The sequence below is a fragment of the Montipora capricornis genome, chromosome 13 (assembly GCF_036669925.1).
Source record: "Montipora capricornis isolate CH-2021 chromosome 13, ASM3666992v2, whole genome shotgun sequence".
NCBI lineage: Eukaryota > Metazoa > Cnidaria > Anthozoa > Scleractinia > Acroporidae > Montipora > Montipora capricornis.
Window position 1 is genome coordinate 7,754,018 of NC_090895.1, and position 20,000 is coordinate 7,774,017.

Genomic DNA, 20,000 nt, shown 5'->3' on the forward strand with positions numbered 1-20,000 from the left:
CTCTTGCCTGAAACGGTAACCAGGACTTCGCTCCTCAGAAACAGTCTGAAAGGTATAATAATTACAAATAGTTCAGTTCAACCTGGGGAAGCAGTTGGAGTTTTTCCTCAAATCCTGAATGAAAACAACTACAGTAGAACATCAACATAGCATGCAAAGGCTTTCACACCTGCTGACTGCCCTCCTCTTGAACAGTACATGGAGTCAGTTGGTGATTTGGAGATAAACTTTTTGATAACAAAAGAAATAATTATTATCAATGTTGTCAGTAAACGTTTGTGAAATATGAGATTACTTACTAAAATTTACCAAAGTCAACATTAGTTACAATCAGATTTCACGAACCTTGCACCATCCAATTCCATGATCTGGTGGGGCAAATGGTCAGTAACTGGGGCAATGGCATCAGGTGATGAAGAAAGGAGGGTGAATTCAATATTGTCACGGTCTCCAGAGGAAGCGGAACCAAAACCTTGAAAAGTGACCTCTGGGGAGGAAATGGATAGCAGCAATGGTTCATCAGAGGGTCTCACGTCGATAACAAGGCTGTCATAAGCAACAATATCGTCCTCAGGCAAAATGGTTGTAACAGGAGGTACACATAGTGTAAAGTACAAAGGATGCAGTTCCACAGAGCCCACCCAATCATAAACAGCTGTCATTGTTTCTGAGCTCGAGAAGAAACGTTCGATTCTACCGACAGAAGGATGCTGGACCAACATACGCACTCTTGAAGAATCCTCTGCAGGTTCCTTTGGAACTCTGGCCTCCCTTGCAGATCGTATTGCCTCTAATCTACCTATCTCTGCGATTTCTCCTTCTAGGGCCTCTTGCCTTCCCCTGTCTTTATCAACATTCTTCGTCGCCTCTTCTGTTTGGTCTGCTTTAAGTTTTCTCCACATTTTCCTTTCATTTTCAAGCTGGGTAGTTATGTTTTGACGCCACGACTTCCCCTTGTTCTTCCGAGTAGAAGATTTACTGTTACTGGAACTTGTTGAAGGCTCCAACATACTTTTTAAAAGGACATCGTCATCATCTGAATGATCCCATCGTTTGCATGTAAGGTAAAGCTGAACTCTCGAAAGTTTAAAACATTCAAAATACCCCTTCACAGTAAAAGGGACTTCTTGTCCATCACTGTCTTTGACTTTATCAATAATTTCGCCTCTGAAACATGCTATATCAAATGTATAATCAGACGAATTTCCAACTTGACAAACACCATTTGGAAAGAATAGTTTTGTTCCTTCTTCAATCAATTCTTGTTTTGTCATGAGAATGGGTACATCCAATGAGCGAGTACCACCACCTCTTGAATAGCGCACAGTGACAAACTTGTTTTTACCTTCGTCAAAAAGCATCAATCCAAGTGAAATCCGCCTTGTTTTAGGAGGTTTGGTCAATGTTTCTCCAGTGGCAGTTGACGAAGTGGAACAGGTACTTGTACTACTAGCCTTTCTCTTCTTCCTGTTGTCTTTTTCTTTCAAAATTCCTTCAACAAGTTTGCGTTTTGTGCTTTCTCTCTCATCACTTTGCTGTGACCTTGTTTTTCGAGCACACATTGCTTTTAAGCCATACAAGTCCCCTTTTCTCTTCAATCCCATTTCTTCCAAAACCTTATCAGGGGTACCATCAACTGCTGCACAATCCATCTGAAAAGTCAATTAATAAATGTTTTGTGGTTTCAATTGTAAATATCACGATACTGTACACAAGTGGTAAAGCCACCTAAGAAATGCTATTCATCAACAAGAGGAAACATGCAGATAGATAAAAAAAAAATGGTAAACTGAAGGGTACATGTACATGCATCATGGTAATGATAAATTTAACTTGCATTAAGTAGGCTCCAAGTAGTTTCTCCCTTTTTCACACAAATAAATACACAGTATTCGGCTCTTACATGTAGATAAAGTTAAGGTAATCACATGAAGACGAAATGTGTCCAGAGTATTAAGTACCCATCAGAGATCGTTACCATGGCAATGATGGCAATGATATAAGGCATTTCTTCAAGCCTTAAAATCAGCATAAATTGTCGTTTTTGAAAAAACGGGATGGTGAAATTTTCCCATACAGCATTACCCGATAATGTTAGAATAAGATTTATCATAATAAAAAAAAGGAAGGTAAGTTTTACAGAAAAATCCTTTTTTTGGAAATATGCCTCTTGCTATTTTTTTTTTCACGTCCAAAATGTTTTTTTTTTTTAATTTTAAAGAAATAATTTTCAACATAATTGAAGTTAACATGCAAAGAATGAAAACAATTTACTGTCTTGATGCAGAGATATAAACAAGTGAATTTGCACAATCGGGGAAGAAATAATTATGAGGGGGTTACAAGAGCAACATTGACATACAGTGTATGCGTCACCCCCTAAATTCGAGTCTGCGTGCACATAGAACTACAAGTACAAGTCAACAAGAACAAATTTAAGTGACCATTAACAGCTGCGCAAAATTTTCGTAGTTCTCGTGAACAGGAGATGTACCGGTATGCTGTATTCCAGCTATGTATGAATTGGAACAAACATGTGCAAAATCAGCAGTAAATTTTATTATCTCCAGTCACCCATTTTCATTCATGAGCTGACATAAGCAGCTAACGTATTGACTGTGTGCCTTGCGCGTGTGCAATCCCCTGAAAACCCTTTTGAGCCTCCTTAAGACAAAAATACACAACTGAAAAAATTTGCCACTTTATTGATGCCACTCAGAGGCAAAAAGGCATGTGAAACATAAATTAACCAAAAGTGCAACAATTATGATCATTCATTTTTTACAACTTACTTTCTCTGTTCTGAACTTCTGAATGACACCCTCCTCAACATTCCGACTTTTTAAAAATCTGAGAACCTAGAGCAGTTCAGACAACTTCTAAGTGATGATTATTTTGAATTATCACAAGTCCCCACCCCATGCCAGAAACAAATTGTGCAAAGCAGGGTTAACATTAACACATTCTTTACAAACAAAACCCTGGAGGATTAACATTAAATAAAATGTAGACTAAACTTGTGTCTAATTACATACTATACACATGATTACATGTACATTATTTCACAAATCATAAAAACGTAGATAAAACTTTCACATATTTCATGTTAATGAGATATAACAATAACATGTTCATTATTAATCTCATCATTCACATCATTGTCATGATCATGATCATGATCATCATCATCATTATCATTATTGCTATCCTTTGATAACACGTATTGGTAACTGGACAGGTCAAACCAGACAGTTACACAGCCCATCAAAATCACATGTTGTAAGCACATCACGTCATGAGCCAGTCAAATTGCCTACCCCAGGCTTGCCAGTCAAAATTAAGAAAAATTTCTTTTGTGAGCTGCAACATTGGATGAGATTAAAAAAAAACAGACCAGTTGACTGGTTATCTGGTCCATGAAGTTTCACTCAGAATTGTTCTCTCGTGTTTGCTTCATTTCTTTTTTAAAATTAATTTTTAAATGTCTTTTTACACAAACAAATACTATGGTTATGCGAACAGACAACTACAAGAAGAAGAAGAACAACAACAACAACCTAATGGCCGGTTGAAATTACACAGAGAAATCAACAATTACTCCATCAAAGTTTGAATTACCTTTTCCCATTTTTTTTACATGTTCAGTTACATGTACCTCCCCCATCTCCCTTGTGATACTGAGCTCATTGCTATGTTCATAGCAGTGATTGTTTCATTTCTGAGTTTCTCACATTTTGTCAACTACACAACCATTATTAATTTACAAATTATGGTAATTGAACTTCGTGTTGTGTGAATTTGGTCTGAAATCATACGTGTGATTTCAAAATCGAACTCGCACTGTGCGCTCATTCGATTTGAAATCACAAGTATGATTTCAGACCAAATTTGCACAACACGAAGTTCAATTACCACTTTATTACATGCATTTAGAAATCACACAATCACTAAAATATAGGATTTGTGTCAGTGCCAATATTTTATTGACCCAGTTGGGCACAACAGTTGCAAAATTTGCCACAAAATGGTTTTCTTTGTCTTTCATTTTCCTGAAATATGATTGGTTACCTTAAACAAGCCCTGAAATTTGATCGCTTGTTTTGTTTGAATGCTCCTTTCTCATTGGCTGGGGAAATGGTGCGATTTATAGCAAAAAATAATGTCATTTGGGAATGAAGCACACTGCTGAGAGTCAATCAGATTGTAAGGATCACCAATGATTTCTAAATGGATGGAATAAATTTTGATAATCACATATCATGTTGCACAGATCAGGCCGGAGTAATCATGGTTGCATTTTCAAATCAGCCTTGCACCGCATGCTTGGCCAATTTAAAGTCACTCACTCATAATAGACCATATCGGCTAACTCAATGTTGTACCCAATTCAAACCCTTTAACTGGGAATAAAACGTTTTGCTCCTGATATTTCCATATCATTTCAATGTGAATGCTACATTGTAATGCAAATTCAATACACAAAGAATCAACATTAAGTTAGCCGGTAAGTCCATCGGCTATCATATCACAAAGTTACACAACGACTTTTCTAGAAAGAAGAACAGGACCAAGAATATCAGAAACATTAAACGAACCTCCTCCAAATCGTCAACTCTGTCATTCTCCAACGAAACCTCGTGCGCCATCTTCCAGCAATACAAAGGAGTTTGGGCTGGATATCAACTTGCTTGGTGATTTCGCAATCTGCGTCAAATTGTCACGCAATGCCGTTTACGTCGCGATTGCATGCCTCATGTAACTGATACTGAAACTAACTCGCAAGTTACAAGTTGCGATCGCAAGATATAAGTTGCGATCGCAACCTATATCTTGCGATCGCAAGTTATAACTCGCGATCGCAAGTTATAAGTTGCGATCGCAAGTTACAAGTTGCGATCGCAAGATATAAGTTGCGATCGCAAGTTATAACTCGCGATCGCAAGTTATAAGTTGCGATCGCAAGTTACAAGTTGCGATCGCAAGTTATAAGTTGCGATCGCAAGTTGTAAGTCGCGATCGCAAGTTATAAGTTGCGATCGCAAGTTATAAGTCGCGATCGCACGTTATAAGTCGCGATCGCAAGTTATAAGTTGCGATCGCAAGTTACGTCATCGCAAGTTAGTAACTTGCGACGAAAAAATCGATGTGTCCCTTATGAGCCACCGTACTTTTCCACTCGAAACACTGACCGTAAATAATGAAGCACAAAAGCGACAACAACTTTCATTCAAATAATTCTTCACTGTCACATTTCCAAATATTTTACACCTTTGCAGAGTTGAGTACAAAATACCGGTAAATGTAAATTGTCAGACAACTAAGATGCGACTTGAGTAAACACTGTGTTGGATTCTTGTAGGCGTACGCTTCCTTCGATGTTACTTTGTTAAATCATAGATAGTAATTATGGTTAAATCAATAAAAAAATTGCTATTTGATTTCCGTGTTTTATATAATACCAAGTTAGTAAAATATTAGAAACAAAGCTCACTTGATATCCAAAGGCCAAAAACGAAATTGTTGTCGAAGACCATTCCAGATATTTATTTTTCAGCGCTGTCTTGCTCATCCAATTGACGACCCATTCTTTAGCTCCATGAGGGTGTATTTTGTTTAAAGATCCACTAAAACGCCATTCACGTCAATGACTTATTAGTGAAATTTCCAATTGTTATACCGGAAGACTGTGCAGAGTTGAGAACAGGTAAATACAAATTTGACAAATAGCGAGACAACTGAGATAACAGATCCACTATATGGATTCCTTCTCTGTCTTTGCTGAACCCATACTGAGTTACCAAACAACTGTTCATTTGGTTTGGTGTTGTACAAAACACCACACTTGGCAAATTTTTAGGAAGACAGCTCACTTTGATTACAGCTCGACGGGCCACAGATTGTTGTCGAAGTCCATTACTCGTCGCTTCTAAAATTCGACCGCCTGTCTTGTTCAGTATCCAATTCGCTTGCTATTATTGAGCTTCATAAGGGTACATTTTGTTCAAAGATCCACTAAAACCCCATTCGCCTTACATGACTTTCGACGCCATTGCCGGTTAAGTTAATCGTTCTACTGTGTCCACCAGAGAAATCTACGCATTTCCCACTACCCTCTTGATCCTAAGAAAATACGCGTAGAAGGCTCTATGCACAAAGACACCACTTAGCAAGGGAGTGACAGGCAAGACTTTTACCGACACGGAAAAAAATAAAAAAAAAAAAGAAAACGAAAAATAAAAAAACGACGAAATTAAAGACAGATTCCGACTGGGTTTGCGGCACCCCAGTAACGAGGATTATATTTTCTGGCGGTTAATTAATCCCCAAGCCTACAGACCTACAGTATTTAGTCACCAGTCTGCCCTCAAACTCTAAACCGCACCTTCTCTCTCGAGAAGGTTAAACGAAAATTCCATGCAGGTAGCGAACAAATTAATCGTAGTCAGTTTCAACTTCCTTCACTGACTCTAGTTTCACGTTTCCGCAAATTTTAAACCAATTGAGAATTTCATTTTGAGTTCCAAATGTTCATTTCCTGTACCGTATTACCAATTGTGAATTAATGAAACAAACTGATCCGTTATCAATTCAATCGTTGTAATCTTCTGCATAATTCCGAGTAATTTCCAGCAGCAATTATTTAATTGCGTGACGCCAATAGAAAGGTCAAACTGACAGTCTTGAAGGGCTTGAGGGGAGGTATGAATCATGTTTCGCTTTTGTTATGATGAAGTCTCGGTAATCTGCATCAGTTAGTTGGTAGTCTGTATCGTTGAATCGTTGATGAAACAGGTTTGCAAGTAAGATGACCAGACAGTGTGTTTTCTATATGCTTCTTTCTGCTGTTCAAGTATCAGGTGGGCCATCAAAGTAAAATTTAAAACTGAATTTGCGTCCTGCAATCATGATTAGCATGATGGCAGTGGAAGGGGCTTCAAATTATTTACGGGTATGCTTTGCCATTAGGCACTTTGAGGATCTGCAGTTTTATTTCAATTCATTTTAATGAAAGTTATTTAGGTGTCAATGATATGCTTAGAATAGGTTACATTTCACCGGCGTAAACAACCTGTTTAAAGTTATCTATTCTAGAGCTTACGTTCACTTTCCGGACCTTGGATTGAATTAGCGACAATAGATAGCGAAAGATGACAAAAATTAAACTTTTAGGTAGGGTCTTAATAACGCAAGGCTTAATACATTGCTAAGAAGACAAAGACCAAAGACCAAAGATACTTCTAAAATCGGCTGTATACCAATTTAAAGGAAGTCAAAACAGTGCGGGACAGAAGGAGACACACGTGGCGCTAAGGGAATATTGGCAATTATCATAGAATCAGAGTGTTCGTTTGCTACAAAACCCTACCAAAAGTATTTGTAGATATCGTTCACCTTATCAAAATCAGCTTAAAACCTCATGAAACTTACTCGGAACAGTATTCTCGATCAGTGGAGAAGCAATGGAAATAAGTACTCGCAATTATTAAGGAAACATTTTTAGGTCGCCCAATGTGACTGAATATGAGACTTCTAGGCCATGATCTGATCAAGCTCCTGGTATTCTGTCGTTAAAATCATTCCAGTTGCTTCCGCAGGAGCCCAAACATTTGCCAATCTCGCTGAAATTCCCCTCAAAAGGAAGGACTAAATTTTAGAGATTCATATCTTATTTTAGACTTGAGGGCCTGGCATCAAGGCGATTAGCATGATGAAATTTAACTTCCTTAATGCTTAACAAACCTTCCGAAATCTCTGACGAAATCGACATACGTAGTAACATGAACAGGCAGTGCTCGTACTTCTTTCTGCCGTTCAAGTGGCTGCAAGTTTGCTCATGAAAACGACGAAGGCTCTATGGATCCTGTGTGGAGTTAAAATCACTGCTCCTCTTTCCTTGGACGATTTACGGTCGAGTCACTCGAAAGCCTACCGCGATTCGCTCGAACCAAGGATGATTCGCCCGATGATCGCATATAAGTTGAAAAACTAGCCACTCCACTTCACTTTGCCAACTTAAAACTTGAAGTTACCATCACTGATTATTTTGCAGATACGTCTCGAACGTTGCTTTTCTTTGTGGTTTTATTACGGTTTGTGGTGAAACTGATATAAACAAACTCTTTTCATATTCCAATGTATTAGCTCTCGTCTCGGATTAATTCCCGATCTTGAGGTGCTGCTGGAAATCCTTTGTTGATATTGCGGTGTGGATCAAAATGCGCCAATTAAGATCTACCTCATCGCCTGAGGAAGCGTAACAGCAAGCAGTGAGATCTTCATCAGAGGGAGCTGCATCGCGAGACGAACGACAGAAAACTATCTTATTCAAAATTGTAAAGGGAAACGTCGCCTCATCTGCGTCTCATTCTCAATGAGTCGTCAGTTATAATAGTGCTACTTGTATTACCGGTGCCTACGTAGCAAAACAAAAACTATTTCAGTAACTTTTACTCGGCTTCGCCTCGGGGAACATAGAGGGTTTCCAAAAAAACGAAATTCGCTGTTTCCAGTGGGGTTGGTCATTAAAGGCCCACCTTGAATGAAAATTGTTCCACTGCACGCGATGCCTGTCGGTTAAAGGTGGCCCTTTTTAAAGGGCCACCTTTGCTCTTAAAAGAGCAACTGTCTGTAAAAATCGAGCAAAATCGAAATTTCGCGGCCACAGTCAAAAAATTGTTTTCGCTCATATCTTGTCCGTAGTAAGGTGTTAGCAAGTAACTAAACGTGGTGTAGTTTGTTTTTGAAAGGACCGCTTCGATTAGGAGAAAATCTACAAAATCAGTTTTCGAGTTCGGTCACTTGAAAACAATCAAAAATTGAGGCAAAACGAGGCCTTGTCAAAAGTTCGCTCGCAAGCCAAAAGGAAGCAAGCGCGGTAAAATATTCACTACTAAATCAATTTGTAAAGGGTTTTACTGCTAGTTTGGTGGTGATTTCTTATCTTAGCGATAATCTGGAAGATAAACAATTTTATTTTAGTTTGGATACTTTTTCAACTGACCGAAGTTTAGATTTAGGCTGTAAGTTGCGTTTTAAATTATAGGCATGTGCTACACCTTGGTTTTACCTGAAACTCAAGCTATAAGCTATTTAAACATTGTGCTAAAACATATGTAAGAACTGGCTTGGGTAATTTCATTTGTACTTCACACGAACCTTCTAAAGTTGAATTAATTTCGCTTGAAATATGAGACTTTGCAATGATCGCGGGATCGTCGCTTTGTTATTGCGCGACAAGTCACGAAAGCTTTACGCCTCCACTAGAAAGTTAACTCACAATTCCACTTGTATTTAAGAAATCTGTACTGAACATTTTTTTACCTTGATGCTTTTCCCGTTCTGGTTAACTTACATCTTGTTTTCTGCTGATTGTCAGTCCCCAAGTCGAGAATCCTGTTGCTTGAAAGTAACCCCAGACAGAACTATTATATTCACAGTATTGCAGTCCTTTCTTTTCAGTCGATCGAAATTTCACATCCATTGCCACTGAAATATTTTAGGTCTCACAAAAACTGCAATTTTGATAGCGAACTTTCGGGCTGCCGATATACCTTTGGTCTTAAAACGTGATCAAAAGAGTTGTGTGACATTGGCACCTGAAGGATAAACACAGACTTCCCAAACTAATTAAGGAGGAGATAAACAGATAAGGGACCAGTGGTTATAACATTGCTTCAGACGGAAAAATAATTCAATCTGGGTGATAGGATTAATAGACTGTTAAGGAACAAAAGATACAAAATTGTATATAAGTTTATTAAATGTTTGTAATTTTTTTTTTCATTACAACTGAAAGGTTTCGAAAAGTTATCCGCTAGCTGTTTACCGTACTTGATTTAATTTTACGACGTCATCAGTTTTTGACACCTGTTTAAATATGAAAGTTAAGAGAATTTAAAACCAGTTAGTTGCAATCCGTCGAAAAACTATCATGGAAAGTGATTGTTTGCTTGTATCGATTGTGGGAGGCCACTGTGGTCATGATAGGAGAGACAGAAACAAAGCAAAGGGATGCATTCCTCTACTTAGTTGTCAGCGAGATATTAACGGGCATAGAGCAATGTTTGCGTTTCATGGCATAGTTGATGAAATTGAGCTTATTCTGGCGAGGGCATCCATCTTTTCCTCTCCACGAAATATTGACCAAATGACCATATGTCCAGCTCATCGAGCATCTCTGGGTACTGGATGGACACGCCGAGTTCCGGACAAATGCAGAATACCATCAATATTATCAGGTCATAGTAAGGAAGTGAGCAAAAAGCAAAAAGGGGATAGAGGTCTAAGCAAAGCAGGTTCACAAACAGTGCTACAACAGAGTGGAATGTTTCTTCCTGTTGGGTCTGGTTTTTAGCCATTTTGTAACCCTAAAAAATAAAGGAACTAACGCTAATGTACTTCTTCAAAAAAAGTTACTTAAAAAAAAAAACGTCTTTACAAAGGAAAATAATTTAGCTGAAATAAATCAAATTAATTTCATTTTATCTGCAGAATTCATTTTCACTGATTTTTTTTTAAAAAAGGCGTCAATACACCTGTTCGGTTTTAAACTTCGGGCAATGTCAAAAAAATAATATTCAAGAGATCGTTTTTTTTTTTTTTTACTTGAATGTGCAATCCTAATTAAAATAGCGTGCATAATGATATTTGTAATCTCTTAGGGGTATGCCCTAACTGCAGAAAAATGTTGGCTGGGAACTGGAAACCTGACACAGAAACTGCAGAAGTTGCATTTGACGATTGCGGAGTAACATTTCAAATGGCGGAGATGTCTTTGGTAGGATAATCTTTCTTGACCTATAAATTATTGACACACAGAAGGAACAATGTAGATACATGAGACGTCGAAAGTTGTGTTGAAGTCAGGGAAAAAAGGAAGCGAGGGTTGTTAAGTATCTCTCTTCCCTTCCACCCCTTTATGCATTTGGCACACAGGCTTACTAGTAACTGTCTCCAAGTCACTTTTTCCTAGGAAAGGGGTTGAGCAGCCTCGTTCCCAATCCCTCTCAAAGATGGACCCTGATGGGAACAAGGTTCTTTTTTGCATTTACAGAATACATGGAAACTTTTGTCAATTGCGTAAGCAAATAGCGGCACTTTCAAGCTCTTCCTCATCCTGCCAGCAGTACTCAAGAAAGACTCTGCAAGAATCAAGTAAGATCTTTGTTGAGCATGCGCGAAATGTTGCTAGGATTTAGTTTCGAATCCAGGCCTAAAAGCCGTGCGCTTGCAACAGCGGGCTCAGTTATGACGATCGGTTTATCAAAAAACAGGTGCTCGCACTCAAAAAAAAAAGTTTTACAAGAGAAAACAAGACTGATTAGTCCAGAAGTTTGGGCTGTGGTGACTTCAAAGGTTTGACGGGATTTAGGCAGACCAACCTTGTCTCCTTCTCGATCAAGAAGGCAAAAGGAGGCTCTGTTCGCAGGGTGCCCCTACCTTCCCCGCTCATTTTATAATTTCAACACAAGCTAATCTGTATTATAATCAAAACAACTCTGACTCTCGAAGACTTAACACTTTATGATACCTCCAATTTTCACATGCCAAGTGCTTATATAAAGTATATGATATGCAGAGCGAATTGTATCTTTCATTAATATGAAAAGAGGATTGAATTAATGCATTCTGCTTTTTTGGTTGATTGATCACTTGATTCATATTATTATCTGTACTTAATCTACAAGACTAACATGTCTTTTTATAATGTGGGTCAACAGTCTAATCAATCAATCCATCAATTCGTCTGCAGGATCAAACAAGTGACACAGTAGGTCAAGTGGCAGAAAGCACACCATCGTCCTTACCCTACCTTGGACTACAGACTCCAGCAACAAGTATCTACTCGCCAAACGATGCAAGTGAACATGACAAACGGAAGTGTAAACCACTTGAAATGCTAAACACCTTTCTAGAAACCCGAAACATAAGTTCGGTGCGATTTCCTTTAACGACGCAATGGGAGGAGGCTAGTGAACGAACGAGGCGTCGTCACTTACGCAAAATAAATCAAGGAGTTGATGCTGTACTAGAAGAAGTAGCACCAAATCAGAGTGGACAGCTTTGGAAATCACTTGTTGCATTTAAATCTTCCGATGAAAACCCTATTGGTAACGAGCGTGAGCCTGTAGATGAAGTGCTTATGGAGGTGTTGGCTGAGTGCTACAGGAATGCGAGTAACTGGCAAACCAGGAGACAAATATTGTCTATAATGGCAGACAAGGTTTCATTCAAGACACTTAAGAAATGGATTCCCAATCTGACGAGGTATCAATTCAGTGAAGTAAGGAAGCATATCCTGGTCGAGGGTAGAGGTGTAGCACTATCACTCCAGTCATCCCAGACACGAATGGCGGTATCCCAAACTCAACTTGATCATTTCTTGGACTATATAACGAGCACCCATGTCATTCAGGATCTTCCCTTCGGGCAGAAATCAATAAAACTGTCAACAAAGGAAGTCATCACAGTGCCTAATGTTATTCGTATGATGGTGCCAGAGTCCATTGTCAAGCAGTAGTTGGCTTATTCAAGTGAAAGTGGCTTCACAACACTGAGCCGAAGTACACTCTTGAGAATTCTCAATGTCTGTTCTGCCACTGTGAGGAAGTCTCTACAGGGTCTAGATTATATAAGTTGTGCTGGTAGTCAAACCTTCGACGATCTCCATGACGTAGTAACTAGATTGGGCGATTCATTTATGGGAATGACTTGGGCAAGGAAACAAAAGAAGCGGCTTAAGTCCGCAAAGCGTTATCTAAAGGGCGACTTTAAGGTAAACTTCAAAATAACTTTAGTCTGTGTATATAAGAAAAATAGCAATAACACTAGACTTCACAATTAACAAGCTGAAGGTAGCGATTGTGCCAGTCAAAGATACCAAAAATGTCTTTGAGTCACGTTCCCAAGATTCTCTGGGGAACGAGCAGGAGAGGATTTTGGTGATGATTCAAGCAGCAATGTTTTTATGTGCTTAATTGGCGCTAGTTGAAAAAGCTCGCTCGTGCAGACTTTCACTTTAGCTTAATGCGATTTGTCGTTCCTACGCAGTTTCAATTTAGGAGAAATGTAAAAATAGCCTAGTGAAATAAAACAGTGCGCAGAACCAGTTGAGGTGATCGGTTGGTTAAAAAAAGTGGAGTTACATTTTTGCTTAATGTTAATACTTCAATTGCGCAGAACCGGTTAAGGTGATTCCCTAGTATTAAAAAAAGAACTGAACGTAACATGCATGGATTTGTGGAGTGGAAGTTATCGTGCTCATTTTAACTGTAACATGCTGACGAATATGAATATTTAGGCAAATGAACTGTGCGCATGACAAAATTCAACAAGTAAGCACGCTTCTTTTCAATAAAGCTGGCGATAGTGCACGGAATTTTACTTTGTTCAACCTATGGCTAACGAAAAATGCCGTTGGAAAGACCGGTAAGGGGCACTTTGCTCGTTTTTGAGGTAGAGCTTCGAAAGGGCTCATCACCTGGATTCCTTCCGTCTTTAAGCGAGCACTGGGGCGAGCTTCAAAATGGCAAGAACGTGGAAGGTGGATGAAAACCTTGGAAAAACTTTAATGGATTTCTTTTCTCTTTCATCGAATTCATTTTATTGCTACTGTAAGCTCTCTTTCACAGCGGGTGTCTTGTTATGCCAGGTGAGAGATGTCCACTGCAAAACCAGCGAGTCACCTTAACCGTAACATCTGATCTAGGGTCTGTGTAATTTTGTTTATTATAGTCTTATCAGGTGCATGTTTCTAAGCAATCTAACATTCCAGATCATTGCAGAGCTTATGCACTAAGCGACCCTAGGGACAAGGATTATCAGATCATTTGCCCACACGATCATCTAGAAACCTGTGATCGCTGTTATCTACTTTCTTCAGTTCTTGATGAAATACATGACGCAATCGAAAAGATGTCTGATAGCAACGTCTCTAGTGACGTGGTAGAAGAGGTGAACTTCATTGAAGGGCAAGCTAAGCAAAACATCTGGGCCTGGAAAGGTCACCTACTTCGCTTTGTGAATCAGGATGAAGCCCGAATAGAGGTGATTGATGCTCTCGATGAAAATTCCGTACTCCTGGTTCAGGACTGGGCCATGAAGTTCTTGCCAAGAAAGTTTAGAGAAAGCCAAAGTGATTGGTTTGCGAAGCGGGGTATGTCTTGGCACATTACTGTAGCTACTCGACGAGCGGAAAACCACGAATTGGAGATGATGACATTTGTGCATGTTTAGCAGACCTGCATCCAAGACAGCGGTGCGGTGCTTTCCATTATGAAGGATGTTATTGGAAAGTTAAAGTCGCAACTGCCTCATCTGAAAACTTTCTTTTACAGACAGGACAATGCCGGCTGTTACCACTGCGGGGCTACGATAGTGGGGGCCAGCTTTACAGGCTGTGCTAGTGGAGTGACTTTTCAGACGCACAGAGCGGTAAAGGCCCGTGTGATAGGAAGGCGGCTTCAATTAAGTCACACATGAAAATCCACCTTAATCAAGGGTCTAACATCGAGACCGCCAAGGAAATGGTAGACCCTATCCAGTCATCGGGAGGTGTTCCTGGAGTTGACGTCTCATGCATCCCAGCGCAAGACCCAGCACCGTCCTTGAATATAAATATTGCGGGAGTGAGTTTGATTTCCAACATTGTATACAACAACGGAAGCCTGACCGTCTGGAGAGCGTATGGAATAGGGCCTGGTAAGTGCATACGCCTCAAGGACCTCGGTATTCCACAGTTGGTGCAGATTCCAGATCTCGTGAAATGTGATGAGGGTACAGCCACAACAATGCCGAATGCACACTTTATTAAAGTTAAATCCAGGCGTCAACCTTGCTCAGACAATTCCCAGCAATGTTCAGATACCGAAGAAGAGACTGTGACTGAGACGTCACCCGCTGTTCATATATTTTCCTGTCCCGAGGAAGGATGCATGAAAGTTTATCCAAGATTTTCTTCTTTACAGCACCATCTGGACCTCGGAAAACACGAATGTGCTTTGGAGCATGAAACACTCCTTGACAGAGCAGCGCTTGGTTACGCAGAGAGGCTACAAGGTCAGTCTGGTAGTGTACCACTGATTGAACAAGTAAGAAAGCAGCTTAACCTCTCGAATCAGCCTTTTTTACCAATGGGTTGGGCCCTCAAGTCTAGTCACGTAAAGAGGACACGATTCACAGAGAAGCAGAGAGACTACTTATTCAGTAAATTTCGTATTGGCGAGTCAACCGGCCAGAAAGCAGATGCAGCCTCGGTATCCACCGCGCACCGGTGGCTCAGTAGGTTGAGCACCGGGCTGTCACGCGGGAGGTCGTGAGTTCAACTCCGGCTGGACCAACACTCAGGGTCTTTAAATAACTGAGGAGAAAGTGTTGCCTTTGTAATTACATCTGCAAATGGTTAGACTCTCTAGTCTTCTCGGATAAGGACGATAAGCCGGAGGTCCCGTCTCACAACCCTTCAATGTTCATAATCCTGTGGGACGTAAAAGAACCTGCACACTTGTCGCAAAGAGTAGGGCATGTAGTGCCCAGTGTTGTGGTCTGTCTTCTATGGTGTATCATGGTTGGGGGGGGTAAATGCTCGGAGAAACTAGCTACACCAAGCTACTCTAAAAATCCGAGGGTAAATAAAGATATATGATATGATATGATATGATAATGATGACTGCTAGAGACAGTAATGGAATCCGCCTTTTTAGCAGTTCTGAATTTCTGACCAGTCAGCAAGTTTCAACTTTCTTTTCAAGACTGTCCTCAAAGCGCTAACTTGAAGATGACGAAATGACGGAAAGCGACTTTGAAGAAGACCAGAACGTTGAAAATGAAAAAGCCTTTGACGAGTTGAGAAGTGAAGTTCTTCAAGAGGTTACCCTTACTCATCCAATATGCTATGACAGGTATAACATATGCGAACTAACTGCAAATTCAAAGCTATCAATCTTTGCAATTCAAATGCTTAAGGATATCTGTGAGCACTTTGATATACCAATAACGGACATCAAAGTAAAGAGAAAAGCCCCTTACATTGACAAGCTGATCGCCTTTGGACAAAACTGCACTTGTCAGAAATAATTCAGATCGGTTTTGGTTAAAAAGGCATTGTAACAGCATTTGCGGGGGAAACCTGGAAGGCTTGCATATGAAGAAAGAAGCACGAACTTAACTTGGTATAGTGGCCATACATTCAGCGAGCAATGACCCAGTTGTGAGCAGTGGAAACCCGACTCATTCAAAGTGTTTTTGTTGAGGACAGTTTATTTTTGTCTTTAATGGTACTGTGATATCGAAGACTTTGCAATCTAGAACACTGAACTTACAATAGCAAGATCTGTGACGATTGACAAACAGTCTTATTTTAAGAAATATTACAAGTTTTGGCTTCGTTTTCGCGCATCTGTTTCCCTACAAGTCAGTGTAAAAAGCAGACTGCGGATTGCGGACTGCAGACTGCGGACCAGGGGTAAAATGCAGACTGTGTGTAAAATGCAGACTGCAGACTAAGAGTAAAACGCAGGCTGGGGTAAAATGCAGACCGAGCATAAACTGTAATCGTGGAAGGGTTTAAGGTAAAAAAAATCCCGCAAATACATGTAAACGAACACTTACTTGACGACATCTGCTTTCACAAATCCATTCCTTTCTTCTCTGGAACATCGTCGACGACCCGAAAACATAATCGCAATCTTGAACCTTTTTTTCGTCCGAGAGACTTCACGCTTCAACTTTAGGTGCGAAGTTTTCGATATACGTGACCAGGGACCGTGAACTGGTACAACACCACGATGTTTACGCTTAAATGAAAGCTGCTGACCCAGAATACTGTGCAGGAAGAAATATGGCGATAAAAAAGGGAGTAAATCATTCCAACAACAAAGAAAGATGTTCTGCAGGAAATTTGGATGACCTGCTATGAAAGTATTGCAAATCAAGGTACGCAGACTTAAGCTTAAGATGTTCATGGGCAATGCACTTCGACTAGGAAGCGAACTGTGTAACTGATACCGGCTAGCTATTTCACCAATTTGGAGAAGAAGGAGTACAAATGTACTAGCACCACCAGACTAGCAGTAAAACCCTTAACAAGTTGATTTATCGGTGAATATTTTACCCCACTTGCTTCCTTTTGAAGTTTTGAGAACGCCTCATTTTGCCTCAAAGTTTGGTTGTTTTCAAGTCGCTGACCTCGAAAACTGATTTTGTCGATTTTCTCTTAATCGAAGCGGTCTTTTCAAAAACAAACTACACCACATTTAGTTACTTGCTAATACCTTACTATGAACAAGATATGAGCGAATTTTAATTTTTGACCGTGGCCTCCGTTTGCTCGATATTTACAGACATCTGCTCTTAAGTGTTTTGTTATACCTTGCAACTCAAAAAAAATTGGACCACCTTAGGCTGTTTTGATGACGTGGGAGCCAAAATTTAAGTTGTTTCCCTAGAGAGTTAGTGAGTTTTCACCCATGGCACGTGACAAGCCCTCCTCGGATGGGAAAACGTATTGAGTTGGAAGGTATGACAATCATGTTAGCTGTGGGTGGGCAAAGTATCTTATCTATCGGTAGTGTAGAGAGTGGGGTCAGTGTTTTTAAGTCTACCTTGAGGCAATGTCGTCTCAAAATGAAAGACTAACATGTTCAATCGGGAGAGAGTTGTGGAACTCCCTTTTGACAGATTACTAGTGAAATAAATGTGGAATTCACTTTTTCAACTAGCTAACGGACATACACATTAGCTGTACCTGTATTTAAGCACTTAAAAGTGACATTGGGTGTCATTGTTAATAACAATCATGCAATAGCAAGTATTTTCAAAGGCTGCACAATAAACCAAAATTCGTTGTCAAACAGATCATGTTTTCATCTTTATTGCGTTTGACAGAATGGGTGAATGTACCGTAGCTTTGAGGAGGTTTGTCGATAGCAACAAACTTTTGGTTTTCAATAGGAAAAGAAACGGTAGCCACGTAGCCAGTTATTGGATACCCTAATTGGCAGAGTTCCTTTTCCTTGATTTCTCTCTCTAGCAAGAAAGAAAGGAAACCTCTGTACGGATCACCTCGATGTCACCAACGCGCGTGCCTAACAGAACTTCGAGGAGATCCGTGTAGAGGCTTATTGGACGAGTGGTGTCGATGTTTTTTTTTTTTTAGTTTCTTTTATATCTGGAATAAGATTCGGCCTTGGCTGAATTCAGTTACCAAGACCTTACCAAGACATAAGCATGTCAGGCTTGCCACGGAAATTTAAGTTGAAGACCTTGAATATTCCAGGTATCACAAAAACAAAATTGAATAAAAATGTGATTTATAAACATTTCTTGTTTTTATGCAATGATAGAAAATCAAGGAATACAATAAGCACATGCACATGTTATCTGCTCGTAGATTATTACCTAATCTTGATGTTTAGCAGGTTTTTGAGCAGTTTTAGAGCAAAAACGAGAAAATAAAGACGCGCCCTGAGCTTGAAAACCTGCCCAAGTAGGTAGATTTCAGAATATGAGATGAAATTGCATGCATTTCATTGAACTGTGGAATGAACACGAAATAAAGGTTAGAAAGATCATCACAGTTCTGTTAGCTACTCAAGCAACTCTAAGCAAACCTAAAAAAAAGTCAAGCTTGAACGGGATTGTTATCCATGGCCGTGAGTAGTAGTATGTGGCCCTTCAGACCAGATTTGGCAGGTAGTCATCAAATGACGTCATCGATGAGAATGACAAAAAAAAGGGGAATTGCATAAATCAGGGGCAAGTTGGAGAATACCTGGTCCCAAGAGACACCATCACCCTAAGAAGTAAATGAAAAAAAACAACAATAAGTTTGAACACAACCCTATGTGCATACATTAGAAAAACAATGGGGCAAGTTTGAACATAACCCAAAAATATACTTTCGTAAGTAGCGCGCGCGTGTGTGTAACGATAAAACAGACTGCGTTTGTATATCGTTTTGGCGGTGAATAGTCTGGCTTGAACAGAGCTCTGTTCTGCTCCGGAGTTGAAGAGTGAATGAGAGACTGTAGCGGAGCAAAGGGATGGCCCAAAGAGAATAAACCAATCACTAACACACAGATGACCTCTCCACAAACCAGTCACTAGAACACCAGATGACCTCATCCAAAACCAATGAAAACACGACTAAATGAAAGTTTTAGCTCACAAATGTTCGGTATATTCCAGAGTCTTAAGCCCGTCAAGCTTAATCAACTGTAATAGTAGCGCTATTGTTTTCCATCCAAAGCGATAATCCTTTCTTTACACATGTTTACAATTTTATTTGCATTTTTAGAACGTTCGACTCGTTTATCAATCAAGCACATAATACGCTATTTTTTTTTGTTTTTTTCTCTTTAGAAAACGCTTAAAAAGTGTGCAGCAATGCTTCTAAAATTTCGAATCACTAAGGACCATTGTAAAGCTTGTTTTCAAACGAGACGGGAGTATTTTGGATTTTGTAGTCCAAGATTCTCTTAATATGGATTTTGGGAATCGCTTAAGAGCGTTGTATTGTGAAACGGGAATGTTGGGCTGGTTTCACGTCGTATTTGAAAATTGGTTCACACGTGGTGAACAAACAAAATACATTGTAGACACCATAGTGCAATCGCTTCTCAGTGCAGATTTCAGCTTTTCAAAAGCTTCTTGCTGTTGCTGGTATTTTTTCCTCGCAAGTTGTCGAAGCGGGTCAAAGGGTTGAGAAATCTGGAATGAACCTGGAACAGTAATTAACTAGACCAAAGAGTCTACCAACCTCGGCAGAGCACTGTAGAGTACGATCTGCCTCTATAGCTTTGACCTTTCTGCCGTCGGGGAAGAGACCAGCCGCTAAGACTTTCAAACCAAAGAAAACCTACTCGGAGACGCTGAAAAGGCATTTTTCTTTATTCAGAATAAGTCCACACTCTCGTAATCGTTTGAAAGTCTCTTCTAGGCTGTGGTCGTTCTGATCCTCACCGAAGATGACGTCGTCGGAAATGTTTAGGACGCTTGCAACG

At 39.8% G+C, this 20,000-nt stretch overlaps 3 protein-coding genes across 4 annotated transcripts in view; 2 read left to right on the forward strand and 1 right to left on the reverse strand.

Moving 5' to 3' along the window:
• Positions 1 to 4,733, reverse strand: part of LOC138029739 (uncharacterized) — an 8,351-nt gene extending 3,618 nt beyond the window's left edge. For both annotated transcript variants that reach the window (XM_068877512.1, XM_068877511.1), the window contains exons 1-5: positions 4,596 to 4,733; positions 2,793 to 2,858; positions 346 to 1,652; positions 170 to 227; positions 1 to 45 (exon numbers count right to left, since the gene is read on the reverse strand). The exon at positions 1 to 45 is cut by the window's left edge and continues 57 nt beyond it. In XM_068877512.1, the coding sequence (XP_068733613.1) occupies positions 1 to 45; positions 170 to 227; positions 346 to 1,652; positions 2,793 to 2,858; positions 4,596 to 4,646 (1,527 nt within the window). In that variant the 5' untranslated portion in view covers positions 4,647 to 4,733. The remainder of the gene's footprint in view (positions 46 to 169; positions 228 to 345; positions 1,653 to 2,792; positions 2,859 to 4,595) is intronic.
• Positions 1 to 20,000, forward strand: part of LOC138030422 (protein kinase C-binding protein NELL2-like) — a 164,392-nt gene that overhangs the window by 36,367 nt on the left and 108,025 nt on the right. The window lies entirely within an intron of this gene.
• Positions 6,735 to 20,000, forward strand: part of LOC138029430 (opioid-binding protein/cell adhesion molecule-like) — a 70,836-nt gene continuing 57,570 nt past the window's right edge. The window contains exon 1 of the mRNA XM_068877171.1: positions 6,735 to 6,857. Coding sequence (XP_068733272.1) covers positions 6,806 to 6,857 — 52 coding nt within the window. The 5' untranslated portion in view covers positions 6,735 to 6,805. The remainder of the gene's footprint in view (positions 6,858 to 20,000) is intronic.